Source organism: Ictalurus punctatus, chromosome 10, assembly GCF_001660625.3.
Source record: "Ictalurus punctatus breed USDA103 chromosome 10, Coco_2.0, whole genome shotgun sequence".
NCBI classification, from domain to species: domain Eukaryota; kingdom Metazoa; phylum Chordata; class Actinopteri; order Siluriformes; family Ictaluridae; genus Ictalurus; species Ictalurus punctatus.
The window spans coordinates 27,070,001-27,085,485 of NC_030425.2; the positions used below are offsets into that span (position 1 = coordinate 27,070,001).

The 15,485-nt window shown below is 46.7% G+C and overlaps 1 protein-coding gene across 4 annotated transcripts in view; it reads left to right on the top strand.

The window, feature by feature from the left end:
* galnt18b (UDP-N-acetyl-alpha-D-galactosamine:polypeptide N-acetylgalactosaminyltransferase 18b) overlaps window positions 1-15,485 on the top strand; it is a 107,535-nt gene that overhangs the window by 62,727 nt on the left and 29,323 nt on the right. For 3 of the 4 annotated variants that reach the window (XM_017478671.3, XM_017478672.3, XM_053683382.1), the window contains 4 exons: window positions 56-222; window positions 10,437-10,620; window positions 12,574-12,771; window positions 13,396-13,510. In XM_017478671.3, coding sequence (XP_017334160.2) covers window positions 56-222; window positions 10,437-10,620; window positions 12,574-12,771; window positions 13,396-13,510 — 664 coding nt within the window. The remainder of the gene's footprint in view (window positions 1-55; window positions 223-10,436; window positions 10,621-12,573; window positions 12,772-13,395; window positions 13,511-15,485) is intronic. The other variant, XM_017478673.3, reaches the window with a different exon arrangement.

Genomic DNA, 15,485 nt, shown 5'->3' on the forward strand with positions numbered 1-15,485 from the left:
GGAAGACTCACGCGGTGGTTTTTTTGTTTAAACGCTCGTCGCTCTCTCCGTGCAGGTGCAAGAACACGTCGTACCCCTCGGACCTGCCGCAGGTCAGCATCGTGTTCATCTTCGTGAACGAGGCGCTGTCCGTCATCCTGCGCTCCATCCAGTCGGCCATAAACAAAACCCCCGGCCACCTCCTTAAAGAGATCGTACTGGTGGACGATAACAGCAGCAGCGGTGAGTCTGGAGGAAAGATGTTGCTTTTCATATGACTTGTTAACATCACACACATCACAAAGCACACCGAAATAATCCAAATTATCACATTCAAATTCAATACCGTTCAGCTTCTTATTAGAGACGCACCGATAGTTTCAAAAACGTCCTGTCAATCAAAAGAGGGCGGGAAAACACATCCACCGCGTCCCGTGTGTAAAGAAGACGTCTCTCGTCATCTCCGGAATCTCCGCTCCGATAGAATTTTACACCGGAAGCGGGCAGCAGTGAAGCGGGAGTTTCAGCGCCGAGTAAATTATCGGACCGTTGAAAGATTTAAATGAAGACGAGTCGACAAAAAAAGTATATATCGCACAGAAAAATATATCTGTCGAGTAGTATATTTCATATCCAGTTAATGTTAATATGTAAAAAAGTGTATATTATATATGACCAGTGTGATGTTCAGTGATGAAGTAGAAATGCTTGTGTGTGTGGAGAGTGAGTGTGAGACTAACAGGAGGGTTTTTATAATTCAGTCAGTGTTAATACGAATGAATAACATTCAATAAGTTAATAATCTTACTTTGATCTTCAGAACTGAGTTCATGTGTTCATGTTCATTAGAGTAATGTGTGTTCTGTTGATGAGACCAGTTACTGTCAAACAACGTGCTGAAATGGAGAGGATCAAGTTTTTATTTGCATTTCTTTCAGGATTGTGGAATTCATTATTATTCATTTATAAGAAGGTATGAAAGGCAGAACTATCGGTATCGGTATCGGTATCGGCCGATATCGCTCCGAATAATCGCGTATCGGTATCGGCTGAGAAATTTAGTATCGGTGCGTCTCTACTATTTATAACAGCGACTTTAGTCTCCATTTTACCTCCATTTTTTTTTTTTATACTTATAATAACGATGAACACTAATGACACTTAACGTACGGATAAATATTCTGTACCTTAAAACACTTTCCCAGTTGTACAGTTTAAACTCATAAGAAGTCATTTCGTCCGTTTTGGAACGCTCCGAACCGAGCCCTTGTGTTATTTTTCCACACGATAACCGATGCGACTGACGTGGGTGTTGCGTGCGGGTCAGGAAGAAGATTACGGGTCAGGGGTGCGCGATACGACAAGAATACCTCATCGGGATAGACGATCTGTATCAGGTTTTGCAAAATATCATTTTGCGTTTAAAAAAAAATAACGAACCTGCTCGCCGACACTTTATTGAACGTGTTGGTGTTTAAATTATCATTTGTGATTTTTTTTTACATTTAAAGCAGTTACATTTTTATTTCTTGAATTTTTCCAGAACCCTAACATCCTTTGTTCCACAAGAAAAGTCCCTGCAGCTGGACGTTTACTGTATGTCGCGCCCTCACGTGCACGTTCCTGCTGGATTTCGGGTCTTCGTTTGTTTGTTTCCGTTCCTCCTCAGGCAGTCAGGTCACGGCGGCGCTGACATTTCGCTAACGGCGTTCTGCGGCGCGCGTGCCGGGGCGTCGTGTCAGACGGCAGCGGCGATAGATAGACTTCTTTCATCATGCCCGTGGTGGCTGATCTAACCTCATCGCCGCTTATCAGCGTCTCCGCGGAAACCGTCAGGCCTTTTCTCAGACGCCGTCGTTATCTACCTGCCGTCAGATCTGTGCACGGTTTTCGTCGCTTGTTCATTAGCATGCCTCGAGCAGCGTGACCGCTGTGGAGCGAGTTCAGGGCGATCGGACCGGCTCCTCGTCTAACCGGATGATTCCGGTGGAGCCGGAGGCCGTTCACGAGGACACGGAGCATCGCGGCATGTCTCCATCGTCCGACGGCGCCGTCTGAACGCCCACCCGAAAACCGGACAGGGAGTCAACAATGTCACCGTAACAACGCAAGCTTCCTCTGAGAGCGGGAAAGGGAATAAATACAGGCGTCTCTGTAAAGTTATTCGTAGAACGCTTTTAATCCGTATACCGTATATAAATGCATCTTATTGCGGAACCCTGGGACATACAATAAACAGGTGCACTCCGACCAATCAGGTGACAGTTTACTCACATGTGACTCGCATGAGCACATCCTGGTACGTTTTTAAACTGCATCAAGGAGAAGATGACGAGTCGCTCTAAAGAAGCTCTTCCTAAACGAAATCCAGCACTGAAGAGTTGAAGATCAAAAAGTCTATGAGGACGTACAAAGATGTTTTAACCCCAGCCTCAGCCTGGAGGATGGGATGTCCATGCTAGTCATAAAGGATTCACATGGGGTGAATACGAATCTCCTCAGAATTGTGATTCAGAATCACTTTGAATCTGACTCGTGGACAGCCGGACGGGTTTTTTATTTTTTCCTCCCAGGCCACATGATGGATGTCCAGTCCCCTTCAGTGACAGGTAGCTGCCTAGTACGCAGCATACAGAGAGCTATAAATGTCAGAGACACGAGGGGGCAAAATGAAAATGTCACTTTTAAAACAAAGGCGATCACGCCGTCCTAGTTACGGCGGAAGACGTGCGACGATTACGATCTGACGCCGCTTCTCCGCGTCACGCGTCCCGATATAACAAGGGCACCTGAGGTAATGCTCTATGAAAGACCGATCGTGCGGCTCGCTTATAATGGACCTCTGAAGCTTCGGTGCTTCATTGTGATTCATACCAACGCATTACCGGTAACCCATTACTCCCCATTTCAATCGATTCAACTTCATTTGAATTTGTTACATTTGAATCTAGATAGAGGAGAATAAAACACAACCCCCAATTCCAAAAAAAAGTCAAATGTAAATAAAAACAGAACACAATGATTTTCAAATCTCATAAACCCATATGTTATTCAGAATAGGATATAGAAGACATATCCCGTGTTTAAACTGAGGAGATGTACCGTTTTAATAGAAAGATAAGGTCATTTTGAATTCGATGGCCGAAACACGTCTCAAAAAAGTCGGGACGGGGGCAAGAAAAGGCTGGGAGAGTAAGTGTTAGTAAAAAGAAACAGCTGGAGGTTAACTGGGAACGGGTCAGTAAGATGATTGGGTATAAAAAGAGAACGTTAGAGAGGCGGAGTCTTTCAGAAGTAAAGACGGGAGAGAGGTCGAATGCGAAAAACCGCATCGACAATCTGTGGGACAATTTCGGAATAATGTTCCTCGACGTAAAATTGCGAAGACGATGAATATCTCGTCATCTACCGGACATGATATCATCAACGGTTTCAGAGAATCCGGAGAAATCCATGTGATCTTCGTGCGTTAAAAACAGGCATGATTCCGAAATGGAAATCACTGCATGGGCTCAGGAACACCTCCAGAACTCATTGACTGTGAACACAGTTCACAAACGCTGGTTAAAGTTCTATCACGCAAACGAGGAGCCGTGTGCGACCACGACCCAGAAACGCCGCCGTCTTCTCCGGGACGAAGCTCGTTTAAAATGGACCGAGGCGTGAACGTGGAAAACTGTCGAAATGTGAAATTGGAAACCACGGACGCCGTGTCGTCTAAACTAAAGAGGAGAGGAACCGTCTGGCTTTTTATCAGCGCTCAGTTCAAAAGCCTGCGTCTCTGATGGTATGGGTGCATTAGTGTTTATGGAATGGGCAGCTTGCACATCTGGAAAGCCACCATCAATGCTGAAAGGTATATACAGCTTTTAGAGCAACGTACTGTATTGCTTCCATCCAGATCCCATCCCATCTTTACTTCTGAAAGACTCCGCCCCCTTGGGTCCTCTTTTTATACCCAGTCATCTTACTGACCCGTTCCCGATTAACCTCCAGCTGTTTCGTTTAACTAACACTTGCCATCGAATTCCAAATGACCTTATTTTTCTCTTAAAACGGTACATTTCCTGAGTGTAAACGTCGTATATGTTTTCGATGCTCTAGTGTGAACAACACATGGGCTGATGAGATTTGCAAATCGTTGCATTCTGTTTTTATTCACATGTTACACAGCGTCCCAATTTTTGGGGAAATTTTTTGGGAGGCTGTAAAAGCGAAGCTGGACGTCGGAAGGCAGGAGCGGCCTCGGTGCTGCGGAGATTTGTGTGTCTTTGCCGTCGTGACAGACCGAATTCAGCCCATCAAAGGCCGGGTAATGAGTCGATCAGTTGATTTAGGTGTTTTAAACGAGGTAGGAAGATAAACCGTGCGGTGTCTCGACCCTCCAGGACTCGAGGCCTTCCTCACACTCCGGCTCTGAGGCAAGCAGATGAAACGATTGTCTCTTTCCCTGTGAGGCTGGAAGCAGGAGAGGACGGTGGCGTGGTATAAATCAGGGCAGCGCGAGAAGACAGGCTTTAATGCAATTGTGAAAGAGCAAGAAGCTGAAGAAGCTCATTGCAAACTGTGGGGGGGGGGGGGGGGGGGGGGACAAATGGCCTGCAGCGATTCTGTTCATGTTCCCTCATGAAATTACACCTTCTCACTGATCAATGACGAGCCCGGTGTGCTCAAGGATAACGCACACTGGAGTGTGTGTGTGTGTGTGTGTGTGTGTGTGTGTGTGTGCGAGTCCAACAATGGCACGGGAGGCCTCAAAACAGGAAGAAGGAAAAATGGAGAAAGAAAGAAAGAGCGTGGGAAGGAAGAGAAGAAAGAAAGAAGGAAAAATAGAGAAGGAAATCAAGTGGGGAAGGAAGGAAGGAAATAGAGGAGGAAAGAAATATAAAGAAAGAAAGTGGGGAAGGAAGGAAGGAAGGACATAGAGGAAGAAAATCGATAAAGAAAGAAAGTGGGGAAGGAAGGAAGGAAATAGCAGAAGGAAGGAAATAGAGGAAGAGAGAAAGTGGGGAAGGAAGGAAGGAAATAGAGGAGGAAAGAAAGAAAGAAAGAAAGTGGGGAAGGAAGGAAGGACATAGAGGAAGAAAAAAGATAAAGAAAGAAAGTGGGGAAGGAGGGAAGGACATAGAGGAAGAAAAAAGATAAAGAAAGAAAGTGGGGAAGGAAGGAAGGAAACAGAGGACGCTAAAAAGAGATGAAGAAAGAAATAAAGAGAGAAAGTGGTGAAGGAAGGAAGGAAGGAAATAGAGGAGGAAAGAAATATAAAGAAAGAAAGTGGGGAAGGAAGGAAGAAGGAAGAATAGACAAAGGAAGAAAGAAAGTGGGCAGGAAGAAAAGAAAGAAAAAATCATGAAAGGAAGAGAGTGGTGAAGGAAGGAAATCGAGGAAGGAAGAAACAGATGAAGAAAGGAATAAAGAAAGTAAGTGGGGAAGGAAGGAAGGAAGAAAAAGAAAGAAAGTGGGGAAGGAAGGAAGGAAGAAAAAGGAAGAAAGAAAGTGGGAAAGAAGAAAAGAAAGAAAGAGAAAATCGACAAAGAAAGAAAGCGGGGAAGGAAGGAAGAAAATAGAGGAAAAAGAAAGATAAAGAAAGAAAGCGGGGAAGGAAGGAAGGAAATAGAGGAAAAAGAAAGATAAAGAAAGAAAGCGGGGAAGGAAGGAAGGAAATAGAGGAGGAAAGAAAGAAAGTGGGGAAGAAACGAAGGAATAGAGGAAGAAAAATAGATAAAGAAAGAAAGTGGGGAAGGAAGGAAGGAAATAGCAGAAGGAAGGAAGGAAATAGAGGAAGAGAAAGAAAGTGGGGAGGGAAGGAAGGAAATAGAGGAAGAAAGAAAGAAAGTGGGGAAGGAAGGAAGGAAATAGAGGAAGAGAAAGAAAGTGGGGAGGGAAGGAAGGAAATAGAGGAAGAAAGAAAGAAAGTGGGGAAGGAAGGAAGGAAATAGAGGAAGAGAAAGAAAGTGGGGAGGGAAGGAAGGAAGGAAGGAAATAGAGGAAGAAAGAAAGTGGGGAAGGAAGGAAATAGCAGAAGGAAGGAAGGAAATAGAGGAAGAAAGAGAGAAAGAGGGGAAGGAAGGAAGGAAATAGAGGAAGAAAGAGAGAAAGAGGGGAAGGAAGGAAGGAAATAGAGGAAGAAAGAGAGAAAGAGGGGAAGGAAGGAAATAGCAGAAGGAAGGAAGGAAATAGCAGAAGGAAGGAAGGAAATAGAGGAAGAAAGAGAGAAAGAGGGGAAGGAAGGAAACAGGAAGAAAAAAGAGATGAAGAAAGGCTGTAAGGAAATAGTGGAAGAGATAAAGAATGAAAGGAAGGAAGGAATGAAAAGGAATAAAGAAAGAGAGGGAAAGAAGGAAAGAAAGATTGTACACGCAGGGAGGTGTAAGTCAGACGCTCAACATTAGCAGCGTTTATCAGTCGTTGATATTGTCCAGGTTTCTCTAAGCACACGCTCATGTAACTTTCCCCCGATGTTCCACGTCAGTAACTGTAACTATAAACGGATAAAAGTATGACGTGCTGTTAGTCGCTGGTGAATCCCCGTGGCGTAGCGGGAGTGAGACGCTTCGGGCGGGGCGTGCCGTTACAGGAATGAATCCACTCCAGGTCAGTAACAGTAACTCGGCTTGGTTGTTGATTATTTTCCCGTAACAGCGTGACGCCGAGTGCCGTGTTTTTAATTCCTCTCGTTATTTCACGGCTCACTGCGGCCGTTTGATTAAATCGTTAATTCAGTGTTTGGTGTTTTTATTTATGGATTTTTTTTTAAAAAAGTAACCCCAGAGTATGAAGGCATGCAGCGAAGCACACCGTCATCGACGTCTGGTTTAACTGAAAACCGATAACAGCTCCTTTTCATTATTTATGACCCACTAATTCAGCACACCTGATTTAGCGCCTCGGCTCAGCGGGGAGGCGGCGCGTGAGAATCCGAGCGTCATTAAGGCGGCGGATTCTGACGGAGGTAAAACGGAAAGCCTCGGGGAGCTCAAATCCGTGATTGCTTTTTAATGAAGTTAATGTTGCTCTGCGGATCGGTAACCGGTGAGCTTCCGACGTTCGCGTGGACTTTCAAAGTAGGCGGGGCTAATCGTGGGGAAAAAAACGCCGACGTCTCACGCTTTCTCACTTTCCGCCTTTATATAGTTCCGTGTATGTAGTTTTAAACGCAGCAGAAATAAATCGCCTGGTGTCTCGTAATATGTGTTGCGTTTCACCGATCTTCGATTGTATACAAACTTTAAGAGCAGTTCTTTCTCTGGTGAGTCTTAGCTCCTCTTGTCTGTGCTGCTGCGCTAGGCTTCCATGCAGAGCGTGAACGTGAACGGAGAAAAATTAAACACGTTTACGTCACTGTACAGAATTACAATCAGTATCTCTGCCGTTCAACACAGAGGACGTGCACGTGTAGTTTATCTACTTTCATTTTATAATAAGGCCAGTTACAGATAAAAACGTCTTCCTGCTAACGTACTTCGAGTCATAACCACCCACCCGTCCACCCACCCGTCCATCCACCCGTCCATCCACCCGTCCATCCATCCATCCAATCATCCATCCACCCACCCGTCCACCCGTCCATCCACCCGTCCATCCATCCATCCAATCATCCATCCAACCACCCGTCCATCCACCCACCCATCCACCCGTCCATCCATCCATCCAATCATTCATCCATCCACCCGTCCATCCACCCACCCGTCCATCCACCCACCCATCCTCCCATCCATCCATCCATCCACCCATCCATCCACCCACCCGTCCATCCACCCGTCCATCCACCAACCCATCCTCCCATCCATCCATCCATCCAATCATTCATCCATCCACCCATCCATCCATCCATCCACCCACCCGTCCATCCACCCACCCATCCTCCCATCCATCCATCCATCCAATCATTCATCCATCCACCCACCCGTCCACCCACCCATCCATCCATCCATCCATCCACCCACCCATCCATCCACCCACCCGTCCATCCACCCACCCATCCATCCATCCATCCATCCACCCACCCACCTGTCCATCCACCCACCCATCCTCCCATCCATCCATCCATCCAATCATTCATCCATCCACCCACCCATCCATCCATCCATCCATCCACCCACCCATCCATCCACCCACCCACCCACCTACCCATCCACCCACCCATCCATCCATCCATCCAATCATTCATCCATCCACCCACCCGTCCACCCACCCACCCATCCATCCATCCACCCACCCATCCATCCATCCATCCACCCACACATTCTCCCATCCATCCATCCATCCAATCATTCATCCATCCACCCACCCATCCATCCATCCATCCAATCATTCATCCACCCACCCGTCCATCCACCCACCCATCGTCCCATCCACCCACCCATCCACCCATCCATCCATCCATCCATCCATCCACCCATCCTCCCATCCACCCACCCATCCAATCATTCATCCACCCACCCACCCACCCATCCATCCATCCACCCATCCTCCCATCCATCCATCCATCCATCCAATCATTCATCCATCCACCCACCCTTCCACCCATCCATCCATCCATCCACCCACCCATCCAATCATTCATCCACCCACCCACCCGTCCATCCACCCACCCATCCACCCATCCATCCATCCATCCATCCATCCATCCACCCACCCATCCAATCATTCATCCACCCACCCACCCGTCCATCCACCCACCCATCCTCCCATCCACCCATCCACCCACCCATCCAATTATTCATCCACCCACCCACCCACCCATCCATCCATCCATCCATCCATCCAATCATTCATCCATCCACCCACCCATCCATCCATCCATCCATCCAATCATTCATCCACCCACCCGTCCATCCACCCACCCATCCTCCCATCCATCCATCCATCCATCCAATCATTCATCCATCCACCCACCCATCCATCCATCCATCCACCCATCCAATCATTCATCCATCCACCCACCCACCCACCCGTCCATCCACCCACCCATCCTCCCATCCATCCACCCACCCACCCATCCAATCATTCATCCATCCACCCACCCATCCACCCACCCACCCATCCAATCATCCATCCACCCGTCCACCCATCCATCTACCCATCCATCCAATCATCCATCCACCCATCCATCCACCCATCCATCCAATCGTCCGTCCGTCCATCCACCCATCCACCCACCCTTCCAATCATCCATCCATCCATCCACCCATCCATCCATCCACCGACCCATCCACCCATCCATGCAATCATCCATCCAATCATCCATCCATCCACCCGTACATCCACCTGTCCATCCACCCATCCATCCATGCCGCTTAATCTACACAGAGTCAAGGGAGCGCCTGGAGCCTATACCAGGGAACTCAGGGCACAAGGCTGGGGACACCTTGGATGGGGTGCAAACCCACTGCAGGGCACAACTGCACACACAACGGACAATTTGGAAATGGCAGAAATCCTGCAAAGCCTGTCTTGGGAAACTGGGAGGAAACTGGACAACCCAGAGGAAGCCCATGAAGCACAGGAGAACACGCAAACTTCACACACAGGGCGGAGGTGGGATCTGAACCCTGGAGGTGCGAGGCAAATGTGCTAACCACTAAGCCACCATGCCCATAACTCATAACCAGCTTGTGCTATTTATTTTTCTGCTTAATGACATGGCCCGCCCTTTCTTTACCTCCACAGAGCCACAAGGGATACTATCGTTGATCAGCCGTAGTTAGCGTGCACGATAGGAGGGCCTACTGCACACCATCTCACGAGCCATCAGAAAAGATTGAGTGTATCAACAGTACAGCTTTCAATTTCAGTATACCGCTTGCATTTTGTTTTCCGCAGTTACACCTTTAATAGCTTTATCAGAGAGACTGGAGACTTCATTGTCCTGCAGATGCAAAGACATCTTTGATATACCGTTTTTCATTCTTTCTTTCATTTAGTTGTTTTTGTGTTTTTAAGAAAACATTGCACACTTAATATCTTAATCGCCACTTTAATCCTTTCGTGCTGTACACGGGCATAACTTCCCCTCCGCCAGAATGGAAATCGACTTCTCTTATAAAGACTTATATTAAATACCTAGTAATACCATCCATCTTCTTCCGCTTATCCTCTTCAGGGTCACAGGGGAACCTGGAGACTATCCCAGGGAGCATGAGGCACGAGGCGGGGTACACCCTGGACAGGGTGCCAATCCGTCACAGGGCACACTCACATACACACTCACACACCCATTCATACACTATGGACACTTTGGACACGCCAATCAGCCTACCATGCATGTCTTTGGACTGGGGGAGGAAACCGGAGTACCCGGAGGAAACCCCCGCAGCACGGGGAGAACATGCAAACTCCGCACACACAGGGCAGTGGCGGGAATCGAACCCCCGACCCTGGAGGTGTGAGGCGAGCGTGCTAACCACTATATATAATGCTCATCTGTCTGTCTGTCTCTCTGTCTATCTTTCTAGACGACTTGAAGGAGAAGCTGCAGGACTTTGTAGAAGAGACGAACGCTAAACGTCCAGGCTTTATAAAGATGGTGCGGCACCACAAGCAGGAGGGTCTGATCCGGTCCCGTGTGAGCGGCTGGAGGGTCGCGACCGCCCCCGTGGTGGCGCTGTTCGACGCCCACGTGGAGTTTAACACCGGCTGGTGGGTCACGATGAACTCCGTCTGAGAACGTGAACATCTCGAACCTTCCTGCTCTGTTCACTACTAACGATGTCCCGACTGTAAAAATCCATATCGACGGATTTTTATGATCAGCGTATACCTTTTTTTTTTTTTTTTTTTTTAAATCGCAAAACAGCCGTGATTTTTGTTGCGACCACTGATATAACATCAACTCTTCATCTCATTCCCTAGTAATAATATCAATCAAATTGTATTCAAATACAGTCAAAAATCCTTGCCTGGTATTGTCATGTCTTTAATATAAATATAAATATAATATAATATAAATCAGATTTTGCACTTTTAGCTAGCTCGCTAAGCATCAGGTTGGTTCTGGGGGGGTGTGATCGTATCTTAAACGCTATTAGCTGGCGTGTAAGTCATTCCAGCACTCCGACACGCCGTCGCCGTTTCAGAGGGAAACATTTCGACGTACGGAATCAAATCCCAGCTAAGAAGCCGTTCGACGAGGACTTTAATACCGAAATAACACGGTTCAGAATGCGCATTGCCCGCTAGAAAGCAGGTGTGTCACGAAGGGTGTTATGAAGGTTCACTCGAACACGTGGGATGAAACATCTGCACCGCCGTTAAGGATTACCGGAATCCCTGTGATTTGTGGAACGTGTCCAGATGTCTCACAAAATATGATTGAGTCCGTCCCCAAACACCCCCCCCCCCCCCCCCCCCCCCCCCCCCGCATCCAGATCCACATCATCGTTGCAGTCACATTCCGCAGCTCACGTGGCCCGCTGCCGTTACTCGCTTAACCACCTGACCCAGAAATGTCAGCACAGATGGAGCATTATCCGAGATATTTCTTTAATGAGCTTCAACGTGATCCGTGAGCCAGGAAAATCCCCAGTCCTGAAAACGATGTCCTAAATTCCGACGCAGACCCGTTCATCCGCGATGCGCACGGAATAAAACACGGCGTCGCGTCGCAGGAAATGACTCGGCGACGGGATTCGTTAGAGTCGCTGTCACGCGAGTCGACGCGGAGTTGAATATTTCCAACAGCGGTCTACTCAAGCCTTAAAAAAGAACGGCGTGTCCTTTTTGTCCATTTCTAGTGACATGGTGGAATGTCTGTGAAACACGTTCCTGTCATCACTTATGTCATAGCGACTACATAACAGTCATCCCCCTCACCCTTTCGTCTTTCTTTCCCGGGAATTTAATAAGACAAGAAACACGGCTTGTTTCCAAGCACCGGTACTGGAGACTCCTTCCATAGAGAGGTTTAATATTGTAAACAGGATGTACTACAGGTTCACCATATTTTTAAAAAATAAATAGACACAATTATAATCTATAACTTTTATATATATTTATAACTCATTATAACTTAACAATTGACTGAATAAAAGTTAGAGGTCTAAACAGAGCTCCAAAGTCGGCTAAAGTGGCCAACTTCCACGAAACGTTCTCAGGTAATGTAGAGCACAGCATCGAGGGGCTGGTGTCATTTGAAGGCTACCGAAGAGCTATTTTTTACCCGTATAATGGGGCCGCGGATTACTCGGATTGGGACCTCTGGTGGTCAAACAGGGCAGTTGCATAATTAACTGCATAATTAATAGAATGCTCATTACCACGATACATATCGTCAGATTGTTTTTTGTGACATGACGCATTGGTACGACCCAAATAGTTCCGTGTTCTCTTTGTTAAATGAAAGCGCTTTTTTTTTTTAATCCATTTTAAAAAAGAAGATGTATCAAATCGAGCGCATTAACGCGAACCCGTAATCCGCAGCTGCGAGGATGTCAGAGCTGCCGTTATAGAACACGAATCAACACCTCCTGACCGATGCAATTCGAGAACGCAACAGCTCTGTGGTATGAAGTAGATCGAATGAACGTGATGGATGTAACGGATCTCTTCAGGTGTCAGTCGCTAACGGACGTGTGTTTCTGCCATCGTCTTCAGGGCCGAGCCGATTCTCCAGCGGATCCAGGAGGACCGGACGCGGATCATCTCCCCGTCGTTCGACAACATCAAATACGACACTTTCGAGGTGGAGGAGTATCCGCTGTCCGCTCAGGGCTTTGACTGGGAACTGTGGTGTCGCTATCTGAACCCCCCCAAGTCCTGGTGGAATCTGAACAACACCACGTCTCCAATCAGGTAGCATGCTGTGTACTCACAGCTAGCTTTAGCTTTTAATTATTATGAAAGGCGACTCGTATTTATTGTCCGCAAAAGTAAATAATTTACCACTGACAAATGAAGAACAAATGAAAAATGCCATTCATATTTAATTTGAATAGATATTATTTTAAATTTTAGAGAAGACTGGAAATGCAGTCGGAGTTTGTAACGGGAAAAATAGCAATAGTGTGCAAAACAAACGTACGCAAGAGTTTATTAAGAGTGTCCCTGGAAATTTCCGGAATTTCTTTCATAGGAGTAAAATATCACGTTTGTATGAAAGTAAATGCAATTTGGGACAAGATTCGGGGCGGAGTCTACGCGAGTGGATTATCACCCGGACGACCGAAGGGCAGGTAATAAATCCGCAGACGCTCTTTTTACGAGGGTCCGAGACGAAACAAGATCCTTTACTACATTTCAGTCACGAGAAAGATCATAATTATATGAACGCCTTCGAATCGATTCATTTCGTTTTATCGCTCTTATACAACGGCGACGTTATTTATTAAAAGAAAACAGCACACTGGAATTTCTCACACACAGCGTATATATATACATATATATATCAGTTTCTTGTTGCCGCGTGTTCCTCTTCAGGAGTCCGGCTCTGATCGGCTGCTTCGTCGTAGACAGGAAGTACTTCGAGGAAATCGGACTGCTGGACGAAGGCTTGGAAATCTATGGGGGCGAGAATGTGGAGCTGGGTGTCAGGGTGAGTGATGATCTCTCTCTCTCTCTCTCTCTGCCGACTGCAGCTAATGAAGATAATGGCCTCTCTCCTGACAGATTAACAACAATAATGATCTCCACTGCTTTTGGCAGGACGCAGAGGAACGACTTATCAAACCGATTTCTGTTGCATGTTCGATTGTGGCTGGGACGTCTGGGCAGAGCGGGGACGCCGCTTTAAATACACGGGGATTAGTCCGATCCTGGTGCGTTCACATGCAAACACAGGGCCACGGCGGGAATCGAGCCCCCGACCCTGGAGGCGTGAGGCGAACGTGCTAACCACCAAGCCACCGTGCGCCCAGTTACACGAGCACGTTTCAAGCCCCGCCCCAAGTGCGATGGGTTTTTTTGTTTTGTTTTGTTTTGTTTATTTTTTTTTTGCGTTTTTTGGTTTATTTAACAGTTATGCTCAGTGTGGAACCGTAACAAACGAACGAACCGTTTAAAAGAATCGATTTCCATCTGATTCGGGGTCATAGGTGAGAAAAGTGGGCAAAAAAAATCAAATCAACTCATTTCAATCACGTTTTCATTTCGGAGCAGTGTTAAAGCAGAGCGTCGTAATCTGTAACAGGAAATAATTCAGCACGTATAGCGCTGGCGGTATTATGAGGGTAAGTTCAATGAGGACCTTAAAAGTGTTACGTAAATTGGAATCGGATCGAGTGGACGCTCGTACGGAATTACGTAGGGGAAAAAATACACACGCGTATGACACCTCTTTGCAACGAGCAATACGAAAATGTCAATAAATAAATAAATAAATAAATAAATAAAGGGTTCCTCTCTATCATCGCTCTGAAGAATCTTTTCTGGCAGCGTTATTTTTCACCGTGCGCGCACATTAAGCTCGATCCTTTTATGCCGTGCTAGTCGTTCCGAAATGAAATCCATATCAGTGTGATATAAAGTCTGAACTGTTTGTTTCTCGGAGAGAACGCATTGCCTCCATTTCAGCCACGTTGCCTCCATTTCAGCTTCATTTCATCAGTTTGTTTCCTTGCGTTTTCTACGCAGGCGGTAATATATTCCATCTGAAGATGTCCTTTCACTCCGAACTCGAACGCTCGATCCGAACGGTAAGAGGAGTTGGCCGAGTCCCTTAGGAGAGCTAATAATAGATAGTCAGAAAGCGTTATAAACCAGAGCACTGCGAATACTCGTGTTTCGGATTCCATAATAATCACGTTGTGTAATAATCACGGCGCCACACGGTGTTACACGTACACGTACACGCTGCTTTTCACGGCAGGCAGCGGCGGAATCATCAGTCTCTCTAAAGAGACGAGGAGGAGGAGGAGGATGCGGCTTCTGGACCCCGAACGACACACTTTTACCATTTCTTTTCCTCGATAATGGCCCGCTGATTGTTTTCCTGTGGAAGCATCGTGGGCTTTTTTTCTTCCCCTTCTTGTTCTTCTTCTTCTTCTTCTTCTTCAGCTGGCTTTGCGTATAAATGGAGGTCGAATCGTTTTGATTGTATCAGAAAAGTCAACATGGTGGAGCCAGATTCCCTGACCGTGGTCCTGAAAGCAGCGGCAGGCAGCAGGTTCGCAGTAGGAAGGTGACCCTCACCCTGAGAGTTAAATGTTTCCGCGACTGTTTCAATGACTTTAAAAAAAAAAGAAAAAATCTTAAGACCTTCCTTGCATTCGGCTTCAGCGGGCCTCGTACTAATTCTGTCGAATTCTCATCGACGTCCCTGTTAAATTACGATCCAATTTTTGCAGCAGCCCGAATAAATCAGATCTCACAGATGCCCCTGTGTTGCTGGATGAAACTTTTATTGTGCGTGCGTGTGTGTGTGTGTGTGTGTGTGTGTGTGTAGAGAGAGATATTATAGTGTCAGACTCCCTCTTGGGAAGAAAAAATACAGGGTCATAGGTATTTTTATTTCCAGCACCAGTGTCTGAAGGACAATGAACAGCTCCGTGTGAGGCCTCGCCCTCTTTATT